The sequence below is a fragment of the Mycteria americana genome, chromosome 1 (assembly GCF_035582795.1).
Source record: "Mycteria americana isolate JAX WOST 10 ecotype Jacksonville Zoo and Gardens chromosome 1, USCA_MyAme_1.0, whole genome shotgun sequence".
NCBI classification, from domain to species: Eukaryota; Metazoa; Chordata; class Aves; order Ciconiiformes; family Ciconiidae; genus Mycteria; species Mycteria americana.
In genome coordinates, this window is record NC_134365.1 from 38131294 (window position 1) to 38157319 (window position 26026).

The following is a 26026-nucleotide window of genomic DNA, read 5'->3' on the forward strand; positions in this document are numbered from 1 at the left end:
AAAAAATCCTCACCGGAACCCGTCTGAGCTCGTTTTGAACATCACACCAGCTAAAATACCTGGAGCGGCCATTTTTAAGGAACACCCTACTTCCACTTCGCGATGTTTGCTAGATGTTTCCCTGTTTCGCGGTCCCTCACCCCCCACAGAGCGGGCGGCGGCGACGCCCACCCCTGTCAGCCGGCCGCCGCCAGCCCGCGCCTCAGCGCCCCGCCGACCACCTCCGGGCGGGGAACGGCCGGGGGCGGTCAGGAGGTGCCGGCCGCCGAGGCGGTGCTTCTGCCGCCCCGCCTTCCCGGTGCCGCTGCAGGAAGCCGGAAGCGGCCGGGGCGCTGGGCAGGCGGGGCGAGAGGCGGCTCGGTGCGTGGGGCCGGGGCTGGTGGGCAGGGCAGGGCAGGGTAGGGTAGGGTAGGGTAGGGTAGGGTGGGTGGAGGCCGCGTTGAACCGCGCTGAGGTGGGCGGCCGCGGCGCCTGGGGAGCTTCTTCCCCTCGCCGCCCCCTACGCGCCGCCACCGGGGCGAGGTGGTTTCGGTTTCCCGGGGCGGTGGCGGGGCCTTCTCGGGAGCTGCCGACTCCCGAGGAGGGTCGCGGGCGGCGGCGGCGGCGGAGCCCCCCTGAGGCAGCAGCGGGCCCGGCTGTGCAGGCCGCCCCGCGGAGCGGCCCCCGCCTGGCGGGGGCGAGGCGGTAGCCGGCTTGCGGCCTGGGGCGCGTCCCTTGCCCCGGTCTCGATGACTTTTATCCCTGTGAATGTCGGCAGGTCGCAGTTGATGCCACCCGTTAAAATTACTTTTGTAATTGGAAAGGGCGGGGGAGGGGGGGAAGCCAAGCGAAGTGTATGTTTGCTAGTGGTTTGTATAAAGCTCTCCTCAGGTAGTGGCATCGCCTTTGTGGTTGTAGAAGTTGTTAAACTTCTACCTCAGGAAGACTGTCCTGTTGTGAAGGTGAGCTCTGGTACTGTACCCTCCATACCCCACGTTTCTGAGTGTGGGGCTGGCTGGGTTGCTCAGGCGAGCCTGTGTCCCTCCATAGCTTTCCAGGAGCTGCCATCCCTGAGAGAGGCTAAGTCCTCTTCCCCCGTTCCAGACTGGAAACGCTGAGAGCAGTGGTGATGAGCAGCACTGGAGCCAGGCTTGCCATTTATTTTGCGGGCCTTTGGGAGCATGTGCTGCTTCGTATGGGTTCAAGCAGCACCTTGTGTGGCCAAGGGCAGGGTATTTCGATAATTCAGATGCCAGCTGTTGGACTGGAAACTCCCGGAAGGAGGTTAGGTGAAGAAAGCAGGGGTAGGAAGTAGGAACTTCAGAGGGAAAAACTTCTTTTCTAGGCATTAAGAGAGGACATACAGCAAAGTATAAAACCTTCATATTTACCAGACTGTATAATGCTAACATAACGTTTATTCAGAACCTCAGCACCTTGCCTGTCGGCTTTGGTGGCATATAGAATCTTGCCTGTAGACGGAAAGAGCCTTCACTTTAACTTCATCATCTGTCCCTACTTGCCTGGTGAACTTGTACATTGCAGCTGTTAACAGGGGAAGTACCTGCTTTGTGTGCTTATCCTGCGTGCCTGAGGTAACTGCAAACTTCTTCTTATTAATTAGAAGCAGTCAGTACTCCTGCTTCAAAGCGTTGAGGGTTTTTTAAAAAATCACATTAGCAATGCAGTCTTTTTCTATTACAATCCCCCGTGCTGGCAAATAAAGCTGCAGAAAAATATTCAAAATATTCAAAAAACCCCAAAAAGCAGCCCCCAAACCCTTGAAATGCTAATGAGTCATGGGAGACAATACATGAAACTGCTGGTAGGAGAGATACCTTTAGATATATGTGAAGAACTGGTGATTCATCTAGTATCAGACTTAATGACCATAAGTGAGATGTGAAGAAATAGAAAGTTCAGCATTAAATCTAGTGACAGGACCAATTGTACAGTTAGAGATACTTTTTTTTTTTTTTACTATGAAGCTCTTAGTGAATTGATTTAGGAAGATGATGGAAGGTAAGAAAAGAAAACTTGACATGCTGAGTGTTTAGCAAAGATCAATTCTGAATCAGTCTAAGAAAGGAAAGGTATTAAAGGAGGTCTAATGTTATGTAAGTTATTGAATCAAATTATTATAATTTGAAGATTAAAGCTGAATGAGACTTTATGCCTTAAAAGCAAAGACTCTGTCAAAAGAGTCTAGACCTTGTTATTATTATAAAAACACTATTTTGACCAAAAAAGTGTAATAGCGCAACACTGACTTTGGTTTGGTGCTGGGTATGTACCCTGGGATTAATACTGGCATAATTATATCTGTAGTTTTACGAGTGAGAAAAAACAGATCTTGAGAACCCATTAGTGACTTGCTGGTGTGTTGGTTTTTTTTTAAATCCATTGAACGATATTCAAGCTCATCTGTCGCAGACTTGTCCTTTTGTTTTGTTTTCACCCATTGACCTTCATGCAAATTTAATTCGAAAGTAAAGGACGAGAGCTGATTTCATACTACCTCATCTTTATCACTTCAGTCAACATAATAATTCAGTCTCTAATAGGCTGCTAAAATTTTTAGTATTTGAATAGACATCGGTAAAGAAACTCTGTGTTTACTTGATCCTTCTGCACACTTTCTGTCTGCTTAGAAAGGATTCATAATGTTTCTGCGTCTTGGTATGAGTCTGATGAATGTTGCTTTGAAATAAATGACAAAATACATGTTTACTGGTAATGTGCCAGCTGGCTTGTTACAAGCAGGGTTTTAATTATGAGGAATTTTTTAATTCAGAGATTTTACAAATGGTTTACAGAGTGGACTATGCATTATTTCCTTGCAGACCTCTTCCTTACCTTCTATGTCTGCATCATAGATAGCTCTTTGGCATCTACAGTAATTGCCAGATGGGAAAAGTTATCTCATTCTACTATTGCAAATTGTCTTGTCAGAGTTAACTGAGAATTCTAAGGGTTTGGGGTGTGGTGTTGGTTTTTTTGATTCAGATTTGAGATAAAACCTTTATTCCCTTTCCTAGGCATTAAGAACTTAATCTAGATTTTTAAAATGGTGTTGCTGCATGACTCTGAATTTAGTTTAGAGTAATGTCAGGTCTTTGCATTGTGTTGTTGCATTCTGTATGCTACATGTTATTGCCTGGATGTTTTGAGACAGCTTTGCAAGAAACTCTACATCTTACATGAGCGAATAGCTAAATGAAAGTATGAAATCTGCAGTCGCTACACATAGAGAAATGTGTTCAAAGTCATGAGAAAATTTCTGTCTCTTTGCGGCATGGCATGGGCATGATCAGGAGCAGTGCAGAGGTGGGTGCTTCAGCTGGCTGCTGGAACGGCATGGGCGAAAGGTGCTGCCGTGGCCGGCGTGCAGCTTCCTCCGCTCTCCTGCCGTGCATGGTGTGAGGCTTCTGGTGGTGTCATCTCATCTTGGTGCACCAGGGAGCTCTCAAAAAGCGCTAGCCACCTTCTTGTAATAAACGTGCACAGGAAATTCGGTCATAACCTCTTCTTTCAGGAGTTACAGGAAAGGCTTTTTTGTTTCTTTTGAGTATCAGTTAGCTGTTTCTTGTCAGTTAACACAGACAGATGCAGGGTCCCCTGCCAAGCTGTGAGGAAAGGCTGCTGCTGTAGGATATTCCCCTGGTCCAGTTGCCGTTTTGCTCTTAAGATTCTTTAGATCCAGGAAGCTACATCTTTGATCTTAGAGCCTTTCGCAAGATTTAATGGCAAAATCAGTGCTTTAATTAAACCAAAAAGGTAAGGGTATTCAGCTGCAGCTCCTGTTGTTTTGGCAAGGGGGGAAATCTGGCAGGTCTGATAGGTTTTTTAATCGTTTTAATTTAATCAGTCTTTTTTTTTCTCTTCCTTTTGAATCTGTGAAGACCTGAGTGTCTGACTTTACATTTCAGGAAGGGTGAGAAAGCCAGGCTGTCTCTCTAGAAATGATGTGACATACCAAATGTGAAATTTTAGAAATGAGAGAAATGTCCCTTAATTTCTTTCAGTATTAATTGATGGTTCTAGCAAGTAGCTGAAAATACTTGTGTTAATTGTGACGTTTATCTAGCTCATGTAAAAATAGCTTTTTGTAAGTAGTTAGTCCAGTTCCTTTACAGTTGTGCTGAAGTGCAACTTCCAGAGCCAAAGTGATCTAAAAGATCTGTATACATATCTGCCATCATCTCTGATGTCTATTCTTTGGCTTATATACCGAATAATGGAATTCGATTACAGGACTTGCTTATTTTCAAAAGACCTTGTGCACGTGTTTTTGACTCTTTTCTATAGTTTTTGTTACTGCTTTCACTTTTCCAGTTGATTTTTCAAACAAAGTTTGGGGACTAAAGACCTCAAATGCAGAGAGGTGTTGTGTCTATGGCATTACTTTTGATTGTTGAGCTTGTTTTTGTTTCTTTGTTTCACCTCTTCTTCCTCTACTTGGTTGTTCTTAATTATTTATGTATGTCTTTGGAGTTGTGGTTGGGTTTGTGGTTTTTTTCCTTCTAATTAGAATAAGTCCCTTTCTTGTATTTTACTAAATTATAATTCAATATATTTAACCTTTTGTTTTTAAGGTGAAAAAGAAAACTGTCTAATCAAAGAGTAAAGATGCAGAGCACTTCGAATTACCTCTGGCTGTTGTCTGACATTCTAGGACAGGGAGCTACTGCAAATGTTTTCCGGGGACGACATAAGGTTTGTGAGGAATTACTAATCTGAGTAACATGTAAAACTGAAATTTTTTCGTATGTGAGTAGCATCATGAAATCAGCAAAAAACCATTCAAGCTTAGGGCTAAAACAAATACATCTTTGTAACTATTCATACTTAGTTTTTAATTTTTAATATTCATCCATTGATTTAGAGTTCTATACAGTTATTACTGAGGATTTGTTTTTAATATTGTATTATTTGTCCTTGTAAAATATTAATTGTTACTAATTCTTCACTCCTCCATTCTTCAGTTTTATGGAAAAAATACTCCTTGCTTAAGAATTTAAATAGGAATAAAAGTCTTATCAGTTTTTATTATGTGATATGTTATTTTTGTCTTTGTTAAATTCTCTTTTCACAGTTTTTCCCTGTTCTTTTAAAGCCCATTTTTTGTGATTTTTATGATTTTTGTACCGTAAGTTAAGTATTCTTAACATATTATCGAATTGGATGAAGTTGCTGTTAGTCTTTATCCATAAGTCAATGCTTCATACATGTCTAGGACACCATCTTCTTGGTGACATGCCTTCAGTAATCAGTACAAAATAGTACATCTTTGAGCAGTTTTGACATGTAAATGATATACTGATGTCTATGTTGTAAACTGAGTGAGAGGCTAAAATGACCTTACTTGTGTAGGTCATTCTATTACTATGAATTTCACGGTATGTGTCACAAAATGAAGATAAGCCTAGTTACAGCCATAGTAATGACAGTCTGTATGAAATCAATATGAAGTTATATGTAAGCTACAGTGTTTTCTCTGTTTGACATTTAACTGTGAAGCAACACTGAGCAATAATTTAGTGGTAAATGTGCTTGTCTGGATAAGTGAATTTCGACACAGAATGATTCCCCTGTAAAGCTTATGGTTTCATGGTTGCACCTCTCATCACCCTCACTAGTCTGAGCACATGACCTGCAGCTTGTTGTCAAGGGGAGAAAACTTTTACCTGGGCACCAGTAGTGCACGTCAGTGTGCTGTACAACACACCTAGTCTAAGCACAGGAAGGCTTTGTCCTTAGAAAGAATCTGTTGCACACAAGACTGCTAATGTAAGCTTATTCCTAGAGTGAGTGCAGGGAGGTACTTTGCCCTAAGAGGGACAGGAGTTGCACTCTCAGCTGGTGCTGTGGGTACCTGAGGATGTTGGGGCTTAGTCCCACTTGAGAACTTAAGTCTCTGATTAAGGTCGTGACTGTGCTCCTGTCACTTATTATGTGGGTTTGAATTGCTTCACGATTTTGCATAAGTGGTATGTAGTGCTCGATGCTGCCTTCTTTGAAAAACAAAATACCACTTTATCGGTATAAACAGAACAATAAAGACAAAGAGAGCAACGTTCAGCTTCCGAAAGTTGTCTCTTAACTTAAGCAAGCCAGGATTCTCAACTGTAGTATGTGCATGTCTCTTACTGATTTGTGCAAGTGGCTTACCTCCTGCTGAAAAATTATTTTTCAGCTAAGTTTATGGGTCATTCTTAAATGTATAGCCTTTCTTATGCTAACTATGCTTTTTTTAAAAGCACTTAGATTTTGTGGGCTAACATTGAGTTTCCATTCTGCTAGTCTGTTTGCTTCTAGTCTATATTAAACTAAACCGATATATACATAATTTTTTTAGTAGAATCTTAATTTCCACCTTAACACAAAATACTATTTTGAACTATTTCTAATCTAGGTATGCTCGTATGCATAACAGAAGATCTCAAAATGCTTGGATAATGGGTATGTGTACATTTACAGTCTTATGCATCTGTTTGATTAGTAATTTGTTTATTTGTTTTGAACAGAAAACTGGAGATTTATATGCTGTCAAAGTGTTTAATAGTATAAGTTTCCTTCGTCCTGTGGATGTTCAGATGCGAGAGTTTGAAGTATTGAAGAAACTAAATCATAAGAACATTGTCAAATTGTTTGCCATCGAAGAAGAGGTAACGGATTGTTGTAGTTGTGATCTGAGATGCATGGTAGTAACCACAGTAACTGTCTTTTTGCTTTATACTTACTATAGAGGATAAATTTACATTTTTAAAGAATGGTAACATATATGATGATATAAATACTCTGACCCAAGCACCACTGTTTTTTTTTTTCTTTTGGTGGTGGTGTTGTTGAAAGAATATGCTTGCTTTCAGTGTTTAGGCACAGGTTATGATTCTTCAAAGCCATCTTGAGAAGCCACTGTCCTAAGCTTCATCTTGAATTAGGATTTTTAAGCTATCTACATGTATGAATATTTAGTACGTACTGATAATTGGAGGTGTTTCAATAATCCTGACAATTTTATGCTTTTGCTTTGCAACCAACTAAAATAATGACATGGGACATGTAGAACTGTATGTTAGTATGAATTGCAGTAGTTATGCTGAAACTGAGACTGATCAGTTGAAATGACCCGGATGCTGAGATTAATAAAGAGGAAAGAAGGACAATTGCTGCTCTCTGCTCTTCTGTGCTGTAGTTTCTCATTTGTCCACCTATCAGTACTGCTTGCAGCCCTCGAAGTGCCTAGAACTTGAGGCTTTTTTAATTCCCTCCTGCCCCCCCAAGTTAGAATACATGAAACAATATAAAAATTCACTGGCACTTCTTTTGAAGAAGATCACCAGAATGGGATTTATGATCTAGCTACAGATTTTCTTTTTCTTTTTTTTGAAAGTAAGATTCTGTGGTTATAAGTAATTTCTGACACTGTTTTCACAATAGTCACAGACTTATCTTTTAAAATTTTTTTCCAGACAACGACTAGACACAAAGTACTAGTTATGGAATTTTGTCCATGTGGGAGTTTATATACAGTTTTAGAGGAGCCGTCTAATGCCTTTGGTTTGCCAGAGTCTGAGTTCTTAATTGTTTTGAGAGATGTGGGTATGTAGACTTTGCTTTTTAGTCTAATTTGTTGACTGAAATGAACTCATACTTATTTTGTTTATCTTGAAACAGCAAGAGATGAGGAATTCGAATGACTGTCAACTAATTGAACAAATTAATATGGTCATATGGAGTCATATCTTTTATTTATGTCTATATTGGTATAGATACCTGCATTGAGAAACCATTTCCGTTTAAAGCATTGCTATAATTCTTTTTGTTTGTTTGTTTCAAGATTATTTGTCACATGTTGGACTGATTCCTAGTGATAATTAATCTTGGAAGAGTAAATTAGAAAAATAATGAGGTTTACCTGTGTCTACCTGTTATAAAATTTTTCTCCATTACTTTATGGGAAAGATGTTGCTGCAAGCAAGAAATACTGTAATTTAGCTGTTTGAAAGAAAAAAAGGGAAAAATGCTCAGAATATTTTCTCGTCCTGGTCTTTTTGTTAATTGAGTGTCCCTTCTCATTCCCATTTCCCAATGAGAAGGTAAACACATATGTTTTCCTAGCCTCGGTTACAATTCAATGCCTGTGTAGTCTGTGTCAAGATGTATACATTAATTCTGTTGGTTTTTTTTTTTTTTTTATTGAAGTGGCTGGGATGAATCATCTCCGGGAGAATGGAATAGTGCACCGTGACATCAAACCAGGCAATATAATGCGTGTTATAGGTGAAGATGGTCAGTCCGTTTACAAACTTACAGACTTTGGTGCTGCAAGAGAACTTGAAGATGATGAACAATTTGTTTCCCTCTATGGCACAGAAGAGTATTTAGTAAGCCCATATGATTTCACTTTCTGTTGAAGAAATGTTTGAAGCCCAGGGCCCTTTGTGATGAAAGTTGAATAGGTGATGGTCGGACTGTTGGGAATTAGTATTTAAATCTTTGTATTATAATTGTTTTTATAACTTTCCACCTTTTTCACCTTAGGTCCTGCCAGTTCTTCTGCACATCTGAGCACAGTAGCCTTTAAATAATTTCCAGGTCCAACTTCTACTGTTGCCTTGTGTGAAAGGAAGAACAACAGTGTTTTAATTATGACTGCCTTTGCCTTTATTTCTGTAGATATTTTTCAGTTTTTATTTGAGCTACTGGAATGATGCTAGGTGTAGTTAAGATTCACTTGACATCTTAGTTAACCGAAGAGAAGCAGGCAGAGAAGCATCAATACAAGCATCTTGGGCATAATTTTCTTCCTCCCATGTTTTCCCATATGTAGTATTGTAACTGATATTCTCCTCTGCTATGGATCTTTTTCCAATTTGGTTTCTGTTGTTTCAAAATCATCTGGAGGAATACAGGTTTTCTCCTCTTCTTTAGTGGTGTTTTATTCTAGTAGTCAATCTTAGCTAAATTTTAAAATATTTTTTGCAAACCTTTCATAAAAGTGGCTATCATACCTAGGAACTTTTGTGATATTCTGTCACAATAACTTAAGCAAATTCTATGATAACAAGATAACTTTACTTTTTGATTAAAGAGCTGAAAGTTTAGAATGGCAAATTATCTTGCTGTGAAATGATATATTGGGGTTTTGTTCTTTATATTGTTCATAAAGCAATTCTAACTTTGTTTCTGTTTGGTTTTTTTCTCTTTAGCATCCTGATATGTATGAGCGAGCAGTTTTGAGGAAAGAGCATCAGAAAAAGTACGGAGCAACAGTTGATCTGTGGAGCATAGGGGTGACCTTTTACCATGCTGCAACAGGGAGTTTGCCTTTCCGACCTTTTGAAGGACCTCGTAGAAACAAGGAAGTGATGTAGGTAATTTAGAAGGAGGATTTTATCTGTCTGTAAATTAAGTCAGTCCATGAAATGCTTTTTATCAACAAATCCTACACACATATAGTAAACATTAAAATAGTGAAAATATTTAAGGAAAAATGTTCTTTAACTTTGTTGTGGTTTAACCCCAGTAGGCAGCTGAGCACCACGCAGCTGTTTGCTCACTCCCCTGCAGTGGGATGGGGAAGAGAATTGGAAAGATAAAAGCACAAAAACTCGTGGGGTGAGATAAAGACAGTTTAGTAAGTAAAAAAACCAAACCAAAACAAAAAACAACAAACCCCCCCACCCCTAAACCCAAAGGAAAACAAACCCAAGAAAAACAGGCGATGCAAAAAAACCCCAGTTGCTCACCACCACCCAACTGATGCCCGGTCAGTCCCTGACCACCTGCCGCCTTGGCAAATTCCGCCCCCCAGCTTTTATTGCTGAGCATGATGTCATGTGGTATGGAATATCCCTTGGGGTCAGCTGTCCCGGCTGTGTCCCCTTCTAGCTTCTTGCCTGCCCCCAGCCTACTCACCGGTGAGGCAGTGTGAGAAGTAGAAAAGGCCTTCATGCTATGTAAGCACTGCTCAGCAATGGCTAAAACATCCCTGTGTTATCAACACTGTTTTGGTCACAAATCCAAAACACAACACCATATGAGCTACTGTGAAGAAAATTAACTCTATCCCAGCCAAAACCATTACAAACATTCTGCCTCAACAAGGATTTTACTGTGTGGCGCCTTAAGGCCTAAATTAAGCATTAGAGCTCCCCCAAAATACTGATGTTTTTCCACACACCTTTCCTTCACCATGGCATTAGGCTGGTCTGTTGCAGTGTGGTGTTTATAACTTGGATATTCAGGCAAAATTATGGTATTCTGAAATGGGTTTTCAGTGCTGCAAAGTTTTGTTGTCCTTTAAATGATTGTCTTCCCAGGCAGTCTTGAAATGCATGCACTACCCATGAGACTGAGATTTTTTTAGTAGCATAGTTGTGGTCTGTGGCTGAAGATAAGAGGGGTAGCTCTTGAATGGGAAACAAGTTGTGTCTATGACGGGCTGGTTGGAATTGATTCCTGTTTCATCTTAGTCTAGTTCTATTTTGTTGTTGTTCTGTGTGTTGCATTTAAAAAGTAAAGCAAGGTGGTACTTGGGAACTCTAATAGGCCAATAACATTGCTGTTCTGGTACTCCTTGCAAAGTTGACTCCAATTTCCTTAGTTTAAGGAATGGCCCATCCTGTGATTATCCCACAGGCATTCTCGTTGTTGTATCTGCCTGAGAGATAATCAAGGAACATATGTTTTGTATGTACCTCGTCCTCCAAAAAGAGAAAGCACAACTGAAATTTCCTGTTGCAAAAAACCTATTGTTTCTGATGCATTTCATGAGAAATTTGAGAAATACTAGGCTGTTCAGTACGAAGGCAGACAATGCCAAATTGTATCCAAATTGCTAGATGTTTCCAACTTGAAGTAATTTCTCAAAGCCCACCTCCTGTTCCTTCTTTATCCCCAAGTGACTTTGTGGTGGCTAAATGTCATCTCTTGCCATGGAACATGCTAGAAGTTAGTTGTGTAAATGCCTAAATTGAAGTGCCTTGGAAATCTGACTTTAACATTTGTGAAAAAACTTCAGCTTCCTTTAGTGATGTCTGAAATATCTCCTAAATTTTTCCCAAACCTGAGGTAGACAAAGTTGCTTCTCCCACATATCCCAAAGTGTTTCCTTTTCATAGTTTACTATTTTAGCACCGTTCTTTGTCAGCTTGCAAGTGAAGCTTCCTAATTGTTGCACCACCTACAAATTTAGGCCAACCTGTTGTTTAGATTTATATTATTGATACCCCTTTGAGGATTAGTTACTAGACCTATGTATGTATAAGAGGTAGTAGTTGAAGTCTCTATTATTTTTATAATGTATCGCAGGTATAAAATAATTGCTGGAAAGCCTTCTGGTGCTATTTCTGGAATACAGAAAGCAGAAAATGGACCAATTGAGTGGAGTTGGGAGATGCCTGTTTCTTGTAGTCTTTCAAAGTAAGTTTGAACTTATCGCAAAATGTTTCAATGCTACTTGATTGGGCTTTTCCAGTTATTCTCTCAGGACTGGGTCTTTGGTACAGCGATCTGACTGTTGCAGCTGTTTTATTTGAACTCTTCAGTAGATCAGTACAGTCTACTATTAGGTTATGAAGTGTTTTTTCTTCCCATCTGTCCAAATAGTTTTATGACTGCTAATTTACAAATGAGCACCTGCGAATCTGAAGTGGTATGAGTAGAAGAAAGATTATTACTATGTTTTTCTCCATCCTCAGGAAAGAGTATGAAGATTTAATAAACTTTGAATTGATGGCCCCCCCTTTCTTGCAAGAATGTGACTTCAGACATTACAAAGATTAGGCCGTAGGAAAGAAATGATAAGAAAAGACAGTTCAGAAACTTGCATTTTTGCCAGAAGAAAATTCACATGACCACATTTTAACATATTCTCATAGTATCTTTTAAATTTTTTTATGATCATATTTTTGCTTCATATGTCATAATACTCAGTAGGAAGAGCCATGGAAGATCTAATCTCAATATGATCATAAAAACACCTCCCATAACCCATTTACCTATTTATCTTCCTGAGATTTCTTCAGTACTTTAAAGTTACTACTCTTTCATGGTAAAGGGAGAAAGAAATTGTTCTGTGAACAGACTCTAGAAACAAACTTTTCTGAAAGCCAAATATGTAGATCCATAAGGGGAGTAGAGCGAAAGTCTGGTTTATATCAATTCATTAGTTTATAGTGTGCAGAACTTGCAATGTATATATATTTTTCATGATACTGCTCAGTTGTTTCCTCTGCTTATTCCATATAATTGATGTGCTTGAAATAATAAAGGAAGCAGATTTTTTCATTAAACATCTGTTTACAATAATATTTTCAAGTAGCATTTAAACCCTATTTACTGTTCTAAATTTAGTACTAAAGTGAGTTTGCCCACAGTATCCACTGACCTCTAACAGGGCCATCAGTGTGCCTGTAAGCCACTGGAGCTTGCTTCAAAATGTTACCAGTTTTACCGCCGGATTCAGGTTTGACATGTACATGATGTTAAAACTTCGAAGCAGTTGTTCATGATAACAGGAGCAGGATCCATAAAGTTCCTTGCAATTCAGATTCTCAAAGTAGAAATACAAGAAATTTAAGCTGGCCTTTCTGCTAGAATAGTAATAACTGTAAGGCAATAGTTGCACGTTTTTCTTTGCAGCAGTTGAGCTGCACGCGTGGAGTACTTATTTAGCCCCATCTCAATCAGGATGAATTCTATTAGTGTTGACAATTTAAGTTACGAGTCTTTGCTAACCCAGTTGATTTTGATTGAAGGCAACATAGTGTGCTCACACAAGCAGCTCAGCCAGCAAACCATAAATGGTAGTAGCTTTCTTCAAAGTGCTAAACTGTGGTAAGTGTGTGGCGTGAGCTGGGTAAAAGACTACTGCCCAGCAGTGGTAGAAGGTGGCCTTAGCTCTACAATGTAGACTTTTTAAATTGCATGCCATTTTTCCAATGCCCATGAAATTTATCAAATACCAAGGAAAAAATATTTGATAGTTGAGCCTAAAAAGGAAAGAGATAAAGTATGTGTATTAATGAAAAACAATGGACGTTACCATTGAACATTTTGTTTTCAGTAGAGGGGAAAAAAAAAAGCACTGGAGTGCTTTTTCTTTGAGGGGTAATAGATTTGCATTCATGAGACAAGTCAAATGAAGTATTGCAATTGGTTACAAGGTGAAAAGATCCGGGTAGATCCAAGTTGTCTCATCTCTTCCTGGTGTCCTCTAGGGGTCTGCAAGTACTGCTCACACCTGTCCTTGCGAATATTCTTGAAGGAGACCAGGAAAAATGCTGGGGATTTGACCAGTTCTTTGCAGAGACAAGTGACATACTGCACCGAATAATAATCCACATCTTTTCACTACAGCAGATGACCTTGCACAAAGTTTATATTCACAGCTATAATACGTAAGTGTTCTGTCGCTCTGCTTTTGTTACTTTGCTCTTCTGAGGTCACAGTGTGGTTTGCCTGAATATCACCAGTGTTACAAATTCAGTACTCTTTCCTTGGCGGTTTGTCTGAGGAAGTGAAAGCTTGTAATTCTCCTGTGTAGTCACAGTACATAGAAGCATGTTGACCAAAAATAAAAATAAAATCATTGAAGGTTACATCAACTGATCTTAAACTTGGTCTTAATCAGTGACAGAACACAGACTTAATCCTTGACGTATTAAAATGTGTCTGTGTTCTTAATGGATACCAACTCATCCCGCATTTGTGTATGTTACTTATTTACAAAGTAGTTTTCCAGAGACTGTGTTCAACTCTTGCTTTTCTTATCTTGTCCTCAAGAATACAAAATGTGCACATCATCTGTGTCTGACATAAAACTCTCACAGGGGTTCTGAAGTTGTAATTGGTACAATTTAGGATCCCGAGTTATATGGAGTTCACTTTGTGGTCATGTGGTCAAGTGCTGATGTTAAAAGCTGTGAATTCTGGTTTACAGTTTGGTACAAAAATAAGTGGCTTTTCTCTACCTTATTACAGATAATACAGAGCATGTGTTATTCTCTAATGTGCGAACAGATGCAGTTATTTCACCAAATGTGTAAATACAGTTCTGGCCTTTTCTGATTTTTCTTTTGTATTCTGTCATTTGTACTTTGGGAGAGCCCAAATACTATTTTTGCAGAGAAATCTTGCTTGTAGCTCAAACTGCTATTTGTAATTTAAAAAAAAAAAATTATTATTTACATTTATGATTATATACTAGCTGTAGTATTAAGAAGTGACAGTGTACTAGTGCTGCACAGGAGACAAACTGGTCCTGCCTGTTATTGTGCTTAAGGTTTTTCTTCTTTGTGGGAGTTTTTGTTTGTTGGGTTTTTTTGGGAGCGGGGAGAGGTTTGCTATAAATTTTTGTGCCTTATATCCATTGATTGCTGGAAATAAAGTACAAAAGTGTCTTTGGTCTTCCTTATCACTTGGTGTTTTAGGAGGTAATCTGGCTATCTGTTGGCTTACAGGCTGAATTTAACGTGTGTACTTTTTGACATGTAAAAACACCAGACTTTTCTCTTGGAGAGACCATCCATCTCCTTTGAAGAAATGGGTGTGCCTGAGAAAACTAAAGTATGCTTCCTTCCTCTCATCTGGTGTTGCCTGTTTTTACTGACCTTCAGACTTCAGGCCAAAGCAAGTTTGTTTACACAGACGTGCTTTGGTGGAAAATCAGAGGTAGAAAGGGAAGTTTGATATTTTGCAGGAAATAGCATTTATTTTTGTAACAGAGCAACCTGCAGCCTTAGGCAGTGTGCTGCTTTTTGTTCTGCTTGTAAGTCACATGGTTTCTCTGTAAAACCAGTTCTTAATTAATCAGAAGTAAAAGGGATTTTTATTTCAGTAATACAAAATCTGAATTGTTGAACTATTGTAGTGAGTCTAACTACTTCTGAATATATTGTTTGTGTTATAGAGCTGCTATATTTCATGAGTTGGTCTACAAACAGACAAAAATACCATCTCAGAATCAAGAACTGATATATGAAGGTCGGCGCTTAATACTAGAGCCTGGCAGATTGGCACAGCACTTCCCCAGAACAACTGAGGAGAATCCTATCTTTGTAGTAAGCAGGGAGGCTGTGAACATTGTCGGATTAATCTATGAAGAAGGTATATGAAAGTAATTTCCCCTTTCTTACAGCTATCTTTTGTAAATAGTTTGCGTTATTTAATTATTTTTTTGTCTGTTTCGTCTTAGAAATAGTGTTTGAAAATTTTCTCTGTTGATGCCTGAAGTTCTAAGTATGCAGTCCAGTTTTTTTCAAAAATGCTGAGTGTCCAGCATATTTTTACAGAACCAGTAGCTGCACGTAATGTTCCTAGTGCTGTGAACCTGAGCATTTGTGTGTTAAGATGTAGTAGGGCATATGGAGTTTTGAAATTTTTTGAAGCATGACACTTTTAACAAGTAGAAAGGAACGTTCTAGAATGTAATTCAAAGCTGGTTCTTTTGTTCCATTACTCACAAAGTGGAAATTCAAGTTGGTTTGGGTTTTTTTATTTGTCATGAATGTGGTTAGCCTTTCAGTTAACAGAGAAGGTCTTAACAACTTACCTTTGCTTACAACATAAGGTAATGCCATAACAGAAAAAAAAGAAATCAAGTTTTTGCATTCCCATTTATCATTGAGCGGCTTATAGAGGGCCCTACGCCAGAACCCTTTTTTATAAGAGATGAGCTAGAGGACATGCCTCCAGTTGAGAGGTCAGTGTTGCTTTTGTCAGTATGTCCTACATACTGACTGCTCAGGCCAGCTGGCACTCACACAGAGGTGCTGAAGAGTGTGGGTAGGTGAGCTGTTTGTGGAAGGATCAACAGGGCCTTTATATTGTGTCAGAGCTTTCTGAAGGAGTCAGTGAGCATGAGAACAAAGGAGATTCAGCTGATAGAGGCTACCCTAGCTTTTAAAAAGTTATTTGGTGAGGTCCTGCCCTTAAGACTCTCAATGAAACTAAGCAGCCATGAGATAAGAGGGAACCAGTCTCCCATGTGGGCAAACACAGGGCTGAAGAACAGAAATAAATGATTGGCTTTCTCAGTGGAGAGAGATAGCTAGTGGAGACCTGCATGAAATCTGTGCTGTGCAGCGTGTTCAAAAGTGAGTGTAGAAAAGGAAGTGAAGGACAGTTTGCTGCAGATACCAAGTTATTTAAGTGTTTAAGACAAAGGCTGGTTTTGAAGGTGTGCATGAGAACCACATGATATTAAAAGGCTTAGCAGTAACAGATTAGATTAAAATCCATGTAGATACACATAAAAACAGCGTACAGGGTGGGGAGGGGAAATAGTCTGAACTTTTGAAATCTTTTATGGAAAATAAGAAAATACAGATGTTTGTTTTATGTTTCAGTTTTACTTCCTAAAGTGCATCAACGTTATGATTTGGATGGGGATGCCAGTATGGCTAAAGTGAGTAATTATTATTTTAATTTATATACCTGTCTCAGCTAATGATACTGAAATGAAAGCTACTTGATTTTCAGATGAATAATGTTAATGAAACTATTTTAATATGCTAGTGAGGATTCTGACTGACAGAAATGTATTTGTTAACAAGGGCTCCAAAAGTATATTAAAGCCATATGTTGTATACAAAATATATTTATATATTTTTAAAAAAAAACAACAAACCCAGAAAACAGCCTTCTAACGTCCAAGTGCTTTGTTAGTGCATAGTTCAGTGATGGGGGAAAGGAGCCTGCCACTCTGGAATCCTGAAGTTAGCTAGAAGATTCATAACATCCCCTGTGATAGTGCAAAACTTAACATAAGAAAAATAACTTTCATCTTTCTCTCAATAGAGAGGAGTCTCTAGGACTCTGCGGAAGAGTGGAATTTCTGTTGCTTCTCTTGCAAATTTTCAGAATCTATGGGAGACAAGTAGAGGATGTTTCATTCTTTTGGTCATTTTTCTGAAACTGCTGAATGTATGCATTGCCATGCTTTGACTTTGTGACCACCATCTATACTATGCCTATAAAATACTGGCTGCTGAGGAGCCTTGTATTCAGGCATAGTATGAAAGCCTATGTCTCTCAATACCAGAAGTCTTTAAAATTAATAAACAGAAAGTCATCAGTTGACATCAATTATTTAAAATATTGTAAATTATCATTTCTGAAACTTTGTTCACAATTCTAAATAATGCAGCAAACTTGTAAGTGGAAGTAGGTGAATGAAGAGAGTCCCTAGCCTTAGAATTTAAAAATGTATCATTTTTTACAAGTTTCTTTTAATGTATGTGTTTGATTCCTAAACTACTGAAGAAATGTACTTGTGACTTTCCAGAAATTAAAGTAAATCCTGAGAGTAAGTGGTGGCATTTTTGTTTATAAGAGACATATTTTCATCCCTAACAGGTATTTCAGCATAACTGGAAAAACTCATTGCCATGTTTAGCTCTGCCTCCGTAATGAGTGTTTGGTTATCTCCCGACTAAAGTTTGGGCAAAGTTACGCATTTTAAACTACCATCTTCATGTTGCTCTTTCTTTTATTAATCTGTCTTGCTTTGTTGTGATTAATTGACTCGAAATAATTGTTAAGAGAATGCCAGATTAGTACTAATGTTGTTTGTTTTCTCCACCAGGCAGTAACAGGTATTGTATGTTATGCCTGTAGAGTTGCCAGTTCTTTGCTACTTTACCAGGAGCTGATGCGAAAAGGAATACGGTGGCTAATGTAAGCAACTGACTGAATTTCATTGTGCCTTTTTTTTTTTTTTATATATATATATGCCTTGATTATCAATACATAATTCTGAGATCTCCCAGTATCTTGGGAGGTTTTCTTACTCCTTGCATATGAATAGGCTTCCTGAAGTTTTTCCTTCTTTCTGTCATTAAGGAAACAAAAATCATTTGTTCTGACAATAATGTTTAGGTATTTGCAATTTCACTTTCTTCTGTGGATAATTTAAGTCTAACCTCTGGTAACATGCAGGTACAATTGAGCAGCTTGCACAAGATAGTTTTATATGAGGATTATACTAATGCATCTCTAACTGAAAGCAATTCTGACTAGCAGTTATTACTGTAGGTATATTATTGTATTACTGATTGCTGGTAAGATGGCAGTTGCATACTTTTGTTACAGACTAATGCTTCACTTTTTTAGTGAAATAATCAAGGATGATTACAATGAAATGGTTCATAAAAAGACAGAGGTTGTCATCAGGCTGGATTTCTGCAGCAGAAACATTGAGAAAGCTGAGAAAATGTGAGTAGAAGCACTACGCTTTCATTATCATCTTTAATGACAGTGGTATTTTATGTTTATTTACAGGGGTTTTGCATATAAAAATTAAATTTGAATTGGCATGGATCTGCTGATGGCAGTGACTCAAGCAGATTTAGTAGTACGTTTTACTCAAATTAGAGTGTTAATTTTGCTGCTTAACCTAGTGGGAACAAGTAATTACTACTGTGTAGTAATTGTATGGGTTCTTTTTCTCCTTTCTTCTCTGACTCGGCTCACCTGCTGTTGTTGACCTTAGAAGCTATAGTAAAGCCTGGACAAAGAATCAAGTAGCTTTCCTTTCATTAGCACTTTAGTGCTTTTGTCATTGAGTTTGCTTGTGCGTGTTTATTAAGGATGACTTTAAATACTGGCCCTTTCACAGCTTTAAGATCCTAGCATTTTCTGCATGGAAGGAATTTTAATGCTGAAGTACAACATAGAGCAGCTGCGGGGGGGGGGGGGAACCCAAAACCCCCAAAACCCAAAGCTGCATTAGGATATCACTAGATCACAGTGCATGCACATAGGGATGCCAAAAGTAAACTGCACAGGAAATTCTACTTCTGTAATTTTTTAAAGTGCTGTCTTTTATGTTATTTTTTTCTATTTTGGTTAATTCAAATGGCAGAGGTCTGTATCACAGAATCTCACTGTTGCCCATATGGGCCCATTTAGATCTATATAGTAGAAAGTTTTTTAGAGTGCTTTCTTTAAAACTGACAAAAATTATAATAAGGAGCAACTAAAGAATTGTTAGATTTTAGCACAGGAGACTTCCATGTTTCAAAGACCACAGAAGACTCTTATGTCTCTTGTCTTCCATTCCAAGGAAACAAATGTTTTCCCGTGGTCAGAGTCCTCTGCCCTACCTCTTTCAGTCAAGTGCTGTCTGTAGGAGATGGGATCGCACCATTGGATTCTCCCTCCAAGTTTCATTTTTTCTCTCTCCCGATCTTTGTTTCATCTCTGAGTCCCACTCAATGTCCAATTCTCAGCCACATTCTTTTCTACTTTTAAAGTGTCCTTGCAGCATTGTGTTCAGTCTTTCCACAAACATTAGCTCCGTCTTTAAGGTGTGTTATTCTTAACAGTCTGATACAAACTTTAAACGCCAGCCCTTCACAGGATTCTCCTATAGGTGGTAGTTTTCCTGTTCAACCTACTGCCAGTCTCTCCCAAATGCTGTCTTGGTCATAGGATTCTCTGAACTTGCTTCCAGGCTTCTCTGAAAATGCAGATGCCCACAAGATGATTGATGTACAGTATACCTGTGTGATTCTGATTTGTGACTCTAGTGCATTCAGCAATATCTCGGAGCAGCAATTTGACTGGAGTAGTTCTCTTGTGAACAGAAATTTGCTATGTTTGCACATGGTCTTTTGGCCTTTTACAAAGGGGTAGGATTTTCAGTTTATTTGACTTCAGAAGACTTATGGAGTTAGCAAAGGACATTTCCTCTTGTTTGTCCTCCCTTTTCAAGGCTATGCTTCAAAGCATGACAATGCAAAGCTTTTATTTGAAAAGGTAAACAAAGTATTGAACTTGGGCAAAGTGTGTATTTTTTGAAAGCAGCTGAGCTGGTTTTGATGGTGTTTTTAAAAATAAAATGTGCCTGAGACTCAAGAGGAAAAATATCATCCCAAATGATTTACTTGGCACTTGAGCTATGGTCATATGGGAAGTATCGATATGAACAGATGGTGCTATTAACCCAGCCTTTAAGGTTTTGGTAACTCAACCAATCCAAGGTTTTGGTAACTCAGTCCTTCCAGTAAGTTTCCACAGAAAAGCATTTTGGTGCACTGGAGTATTAGTTTGTTGTGTGTCATTGACTACTTTAAGTAACTTTAGTTTGGTAACCATTTAAAAATTATTTGATGAGAGGAAACAGTTTTCCACTGCCTGTCAAGTACAAGTAATGAGAATAGAATGAAGAAGTCAGGAATGGAAGTTTCAAACTTCTTTTTAACAGTTCAAATGTAGGCAAAAAAATTCAAGGATTTTTTTTTTCATAACTGTTTACATTATTAATGGCCACTAAAGGTTGTCAGTGTTTCAGAGTTGCTGCTTGACAGATACTGTATTTCATATAAAGGAAAAGGTAGTTATTGTTAATCTCTAGATTCAAGTAATATTTTTGAGTGTATTCACTGCTTGTTTATTTTCTTTTTTAACTGTGGGGTTTTTTGTGGTCAGATATGAGAATTTGATGCAGATCAACTTGGAAGCATCAGAAGTGGATGAAATTTCAGAGATACACACAAAACTGTTGCGTGTAAGTATCTTACAAAGCCTGTGTCATTCTCAAAATGGTGTTTCTAAAGAAAAAGCAAATACACTATAATACAGATTTTTCTGTGAATAACAACTCTGAATTTTCAAAGTCATTTCTAGACTGCCAAAGGTTGTTAGAATGCCCATACTGAAATGTGGATATTTTTCTGAAAACAGAGTAAATCTTTTTATTACCCAGTGTAGTGAAAATAATAAGAACTTCCTGGAAATACAATCTCATTTGCTAAAATACTTAAGTAAAAAATTATAACGATGAAATATATTTTACTTTGAAGTTTTTTTCCCTTTCCTTAAAGAATTTTAAACTACTTCATTGGCTTTCTAAAATGATACATATACAAACACACTTCAGAGTGATCTGCTTTGAAATTTGCATCATGTTTCCAGATAAGTAAGGAAAAATTGAAAATAATGTTACACACTGGTGTCCTGGGAGCGAGCGGGTACAAAGTTCTCCATTCTAAAAGCAAAAGTTGATTAGTGCATTTTTATTTTGAAGGTTATAGGAACTGTGGAGAAAGAAAGGTATGAATTATGTGGATAGTCATTATATGACTTCTTAACAAACCAAAAGAACAAGTGCAGAAGTAAATAGGGAATATATGAAAGGTAGAAACTTATTGTTGGGGATGCTGAAAGAAAATAGAAATTAACTAACAGAAATGCCAGCATCGAAGATGATTCTTTCTTTAATAATACCATGTTCTAGCAAAGCCTAGGCAGATACTTGGGCATATTTCTTTAATGAAGGTCAGTGAAATAAATGAGTCTATAGTATTAACGTGCTCAGTCTGTTTTCAGCCTCAAGTAATTTTTTACTTTATCCAGTGGTAAGGTTGAACTTTCTTGCTCTTATGTAGCTCTCCAGCTCTCAAGGTTCAATAGAAACTAGTCTTCAAGATATCAAAAACAAACTTTCTCCTGGTGGTTTACTGGCTGACACCTGGGCAAATCAGGAAGGCATGCATCCAAAAGACAGAAAGTGAGTAACTGTAATAATTGTTTTAATATGTATTGAATTCTACGTTGAGTTGTAGTTCATAAAACTCATTAACAGGTTTATATATAAAATATCTCATTTTTTTCCTTTTGTCACTCTAGTCCAGAAAGGCTGCAGGCGCTGCTATGTTCCATCACAGATATTTATTATCAGTTCAAAAAAGACAAAGCAGAACGAAGTAAGTAACTTACTTGATTCACTTTTAACATAAACTATAATGTAAAGGACAGGTCAGTCCTTGTTCCACTAGGATATTTGCGGTAGGAATGGAGAGTTAGTCAGCAACAGTGAATATGTCTGTAGGTCTGTCTTAGTGAGGTACCGTCTTAAAGCCCATATGAACGAAATGCCACTATTGATCCCATAAATTTGGATTGCAAGACTGGAGAAGAGAAAAGAAGTAAATGACCACTTTTACCTATCAGGATAGGAGAAGGAAACCATATAGGAAATGGGTAAACTTAGTGGAGTTTTACATAAATACAACTAACAGAATTAAACTGGTAATGTCTGTCATCTGCTCTGATCCTAGGGCTTCCTTATAATGAAGAACAAATTCACAAGTTTGACAAGTAAGTTTTGAAGTTACCTTTGGGAAATACCATGATTGCTTTCAGGTCCTTCAGGTGCTCTTGCCAATAACTTCTTCTGCTGGTTTTTATTGTAAATTATAACCTTTTTAGGATTGCTTTGTAAAAAATTTCCTTTAAATATCTTAAATACATAGAGGTGCCAGCATATGATAATAAGGTGCTTTCTGGCAGTGGAGTTTCTTCACTGATAGACCTTCTAAATGTAGATGTGAAATACCTGCTTGTTATCTGGGCATAACTGTCTTATAGGAAGTACTTTTTTTTTCTACTGTTTTTTTGAGGGAGAAAAAAGCCCTCAGTAAGAGTAAAGTAACTTTGTAACTAAGGCAGAGATAATTTTCTACAGATGAATAAAATATAGGCTAGCTGAATGACATTCTAGAATGATTTAATCTTCCAGGAAATATAGCACGCAAAGTAAGTTTTAATGCAGTTCTCCATGCCTGTTTAAAATTGTCACTTATGAGAGGGGCACCATTAAGTGTCTGTATGTAACCTGGGTGTATAGACTCCCATTAGGCTCCACTGACTCTACTGACTAACTCTTGAGCAACTGTAAACAGCTGCTCTTCTCATGCTGCCGTACTTGTTTCAGGATCGATTCAGTTCCTTGTACGCAGATGCCTAATGAGATTTAAGTTGCCCTAAGGTAAAAAACTAGCTGGATGGCCGAGCCCAAAGAGTTGTGGTAAATGGAGTTAAATCCAGTTGGTGTCCAGTCACAAGTGGTGTTCCCCAGGGCTCAGTATTGGGGCCAGTTCTGTTTAATATCTTTACCAATGACCTGGACGAGGGGATTGAGTGCACCCTCAATAAGTTTGCAGATGACACCAAGTTGTGTGGGAGTGTTGATCTGATTGAGGGTAAGAAGGCTCTGCAGAGGGATCTGGACAGGCTGTATTGATGGGCCAAAGTCAGTTGTATGAGGTTCAACAAAGCCAAGTGTTGGGTCCTGCACTTGGGCCACAACAACCCCATGCAACGCTACAGGCTTGGGGAAAAGTGGCTGGAAAGCTGCCTGGCGGAAAAGGACCTGGGGGTGCTGGTTGACAGCTGGCTTAATATGAGCCAGCAGTGTGCCCAGGTGGCCCAGAAGGCCAATGGCATGCTGGCTTGTATCAGAAATAGCGTGGCCAGCAGGACTAGGGAAGTAATCGTCCCCCTGTACTCAGCACTGGTGAGGCCACACCTCGAATACTGTGTTCAGTTTTGGGCCCCTCACTTCAAGAGAGACATTGAGGTACTGGAGCGCGTACAGAGAAGGGCAACGAAGCTGGTGAAGGGTCTGGAGCAGAAGTCTTATGAGGAGCGGCTGAGGGAGCTGGGACTGTTTAGCCTGGAGAAAAGGAGGCTGAGGGGAGACCTCATCGCTCTCTACAACTACCTGAAAGGAGGTTGTAGAGAGGTGGGGGTCGGTCTCTTCTCCCAGGTAACAAGTGATAGGACAAGAGGAAATGGCCTCAAGTTGCGCCAGGGGAGGTTTAGACTGGATATTAGGAAATTTTTCTTCACCGAGAGGGTTATCAAGCATTGGAACAGACTGCCCAGGGAAGTGGTTGAGTCGCCATCCCTGGAGGTATTTAAAGGACGTTTGGATGAGGTACTTAGAGACATGGTGTAGTGATGGTTTTTGGCAGTGTTAGGTTTATGGTTGGACTCGATGATCTTAAAGGTCTTTTCCAACCTATATGATTCTGTGATTCTGTGATTCTGTGATCTCAAATGATGCTAGACACTTGTGTTTAAGGAATTAAGTTATTCTCTAGTGGCTGGTCAGTTGAGTGGTTCCCTAGACTTTGCTGAGTGCTATATGAATTTAGACACCAGTTATGTAATTTTCTAAAAATTCCTGCTGTTGCTACCACTAGTGTGGCTTCTCTGGCAATTACAGATAGAAAGCTGACATGCAGAAGGCACTGGTACTCTCACAACAATGCCACTTGATTTTCCCATAGTGAAAGATAAATGGGGTAACTGCCAAGTGGAGGGGAGATTGCCTTAAGATGAAGGACAGTAGGGGCAAGAAACCTGTAAGACAGATCTTGATATGCTGAAAGGGACTTGGACACATCATTGCCCTGCAACAGCAAGGGACTGAACTCAATGTGAGAGATAATGCAAGCAGTAATTTCATCATATGTTCTTAAGGATATGGTTGGAAAACAGGCAAACATTGGGACACAACCCATAGCTCATTTTAAAACTGCACTCCCTTGGGCAGATTAAATACATTTTAGGGCTTTTTTTACTACTCAAACTGTGTCCTTGCATTAATATATGAATAACTTTAAATAAATAGGCTTCGTTTTCATGGTTTTGAATACTGGCATATTTTCTACCACAAGTGTCTCCTTGGGATTTTTCTGGTATCTTTGAGATCCTATCTACGTCTTATTTTACTTGATTCACCCCAGAGAGAAATGGCAGTGTTTTTTTTTTTTTTTTTTTTTAAGAACTGTGTGCCATTAGCAACAGAGGCTGGCCTTTGTAAAATTTACCACTAGATAGACAAGGGAGCAGCACTCAAGTCAGATTTTTTCTGGTTGAATGACAGGTATGCATGTCTGATGGCAATCTAGCTACACTCCAGCCAGGATTTGATTAACCAATAGCTATCATGAAAGACTTAATGAAATACCAGAAGCAGGTGTTAGACTGTAGTGTCCCAGTGTCCCTTAGTTTTGCTTACTCGTGCAATGCATAGCATGGTAAGGCAGTTACACTGGGATTACTGTCTGCAACACTAACCAGAACTGGGTTTTGTTTTGCTTTCCTGTCCTTACCTGCTTGCTTTTTTCTCTTGTCATAAATTTAAGCTGACACAAAAATCCTGGGTTTTTTCTTGCATGTATGTTACTCAGCACAAAGTATTATTCATATATGCTGGAAGTTCCAAGTGTCTTCAGAAGGCAAATAAGAAATAATAAGGAATTCTGTCCTTTCCATTTAGAATCCCTTTTCCTTTAAGTATACCTGCTTGGATAAATAGTGACTCAGAGAAGACATTTGACCATTTGTTCATATACAAATAATTGCAACAAAATGCTTCAAATAATTTTTTTTTTCTCCCTCCTAGGGAATATTTTTGAAACATAAACTGGCAGTTCATGCAGTGTGTTGAATTCAACATTACAACAGCATGAATAAAGTTGGCTGAAGGGATTTTAAGTCCACATACCTCTTCTCCAAGCTTCAGAAAGTCAGTTAGAGGAATGGAGTTTTGAAAGCAATTTAACACTGTTCCGGTTGTTTCTGTGTTGCAGGCAGAAGCTGTATTTGCATGCTACAAAAGCCATAGCGCTATTCAAAGAGGAATGTGTCAACAAGTATGATACATTTTTGGACAAGGCTGAGGACTGGACAAGGCAAGCTATTGATTTCTTTAATATTTGGTAATGTTCACTGCACCACTTTTATAAAAGGAAGTTCTTAAAAGAAAACTTTTTTTTCTTTTAGGAAAATGCTTCACACAAGGAAGCAGTTACTGGCTCTCACCAACCAGTGTTTTGATATTGAAGAAGAGGTATCCAAATACCAGGATTATATAAATGAGGTAGAATACTTCAAATATTTTCTTCAAATATTTCTTCAAATATTTTCTTCAAATAAGTATTTTCATAGCTAAAAGACTATTCCACATTGTTTAACGTCAATAGTATTGTTTATAGTGAGTCTTACATTAATGCAGTCGTATTAAAATATAGCGGTGCATGGATGTAGTATTTGGTCTATAGTAGCTTCATTGCTGATGTTGGACTGGCATAGAGTGGTGTGATTTTTGGAATTCTGACTTGATTTTGGAGGGGGGTTGTTTGTTTTTTGTTTGTTAGTGGGGTTTGGTTTTTGGAAATTTTTTTGGTAGTGTTAGCATTCCCCCAAAAAAATCTGTGCAAATGGATGTGGGTTCATTGAG

General features: G+C 38.6%; 1 protein-coding gene across 5 annotated transcripts in view; it reads left to right on the forward strand.

Moving 5' to 3' along the window:
* Window positions 1-26026, forward strand: part of TBK1 (TANK binding kinase 1) — a 32312-nt gene that overhangs the window by 1742 nt on the left and 4544 nt on the right. The window contains exons 1-18 of one of the 5 annotated variants that reach the window (XR_012774531.1): window positions 295-360; window positions 4575-4695; window positions 6507-6647; window positions 7455-7584; window positions 8188-8369; window positions 9195-9355; window positions 11299-11409; window positions 13209-13388; window positions 14900-15096; window positions 16338-16396; window positions 17576-17667; window positions 18103-18204; window positions 20422-20500; window positions 21381-21502; window positions 21622-21698; window positions 22053-22092; window positions 25360-25478; window positions 25570-25666. Coding sequence is in view for 4 of the 5 variants with exons in the window: in XM_075494941.1 (XP_075351056.1) it covers window positions 4609-4695; window positions 6507-6647; window positions 7455-7584; window positions 8188-8369; window positions 9195-9355; window positions 11299-11409; window positions 13209-13388; window positions 14900-15096; window positions 16338-16396; window positions 17576-17667; window positions 18103-18204; window positions 20422-20500; window positions 21381-21502; window positions 21622-21698; window positions 22053-22092; window positions 25377-25478; window positions 25570-25666 (1959 nt within the window). In the remaining variant the exon portion in view is untranslated. Of the gene's footprint in view, window positions 1-294; window positions 361-434; window positions 455-4574; window positions 4696-6506; window positions 6648-7454; window positions 7585-8187; window positions 8370-9194; window positions 9356-11298; window positions 11410-13208; window positions 13389-14899; window positions 15097-16337; window positions 16397-17575; window positions 17668-18102; window positions 18205-20421; window positions 20501-21380; window positions 21503-21621; window positions 21699-22052; window positions 22093-25359; window positions 25479-25569; window positions 25667-26026 lie in introns of those variants that run through there. The other 4 variants (XM_075494934.1, XM_075494950.1, XM_075494941.1 and 1 more) reach the window with 4 other exon arrangements.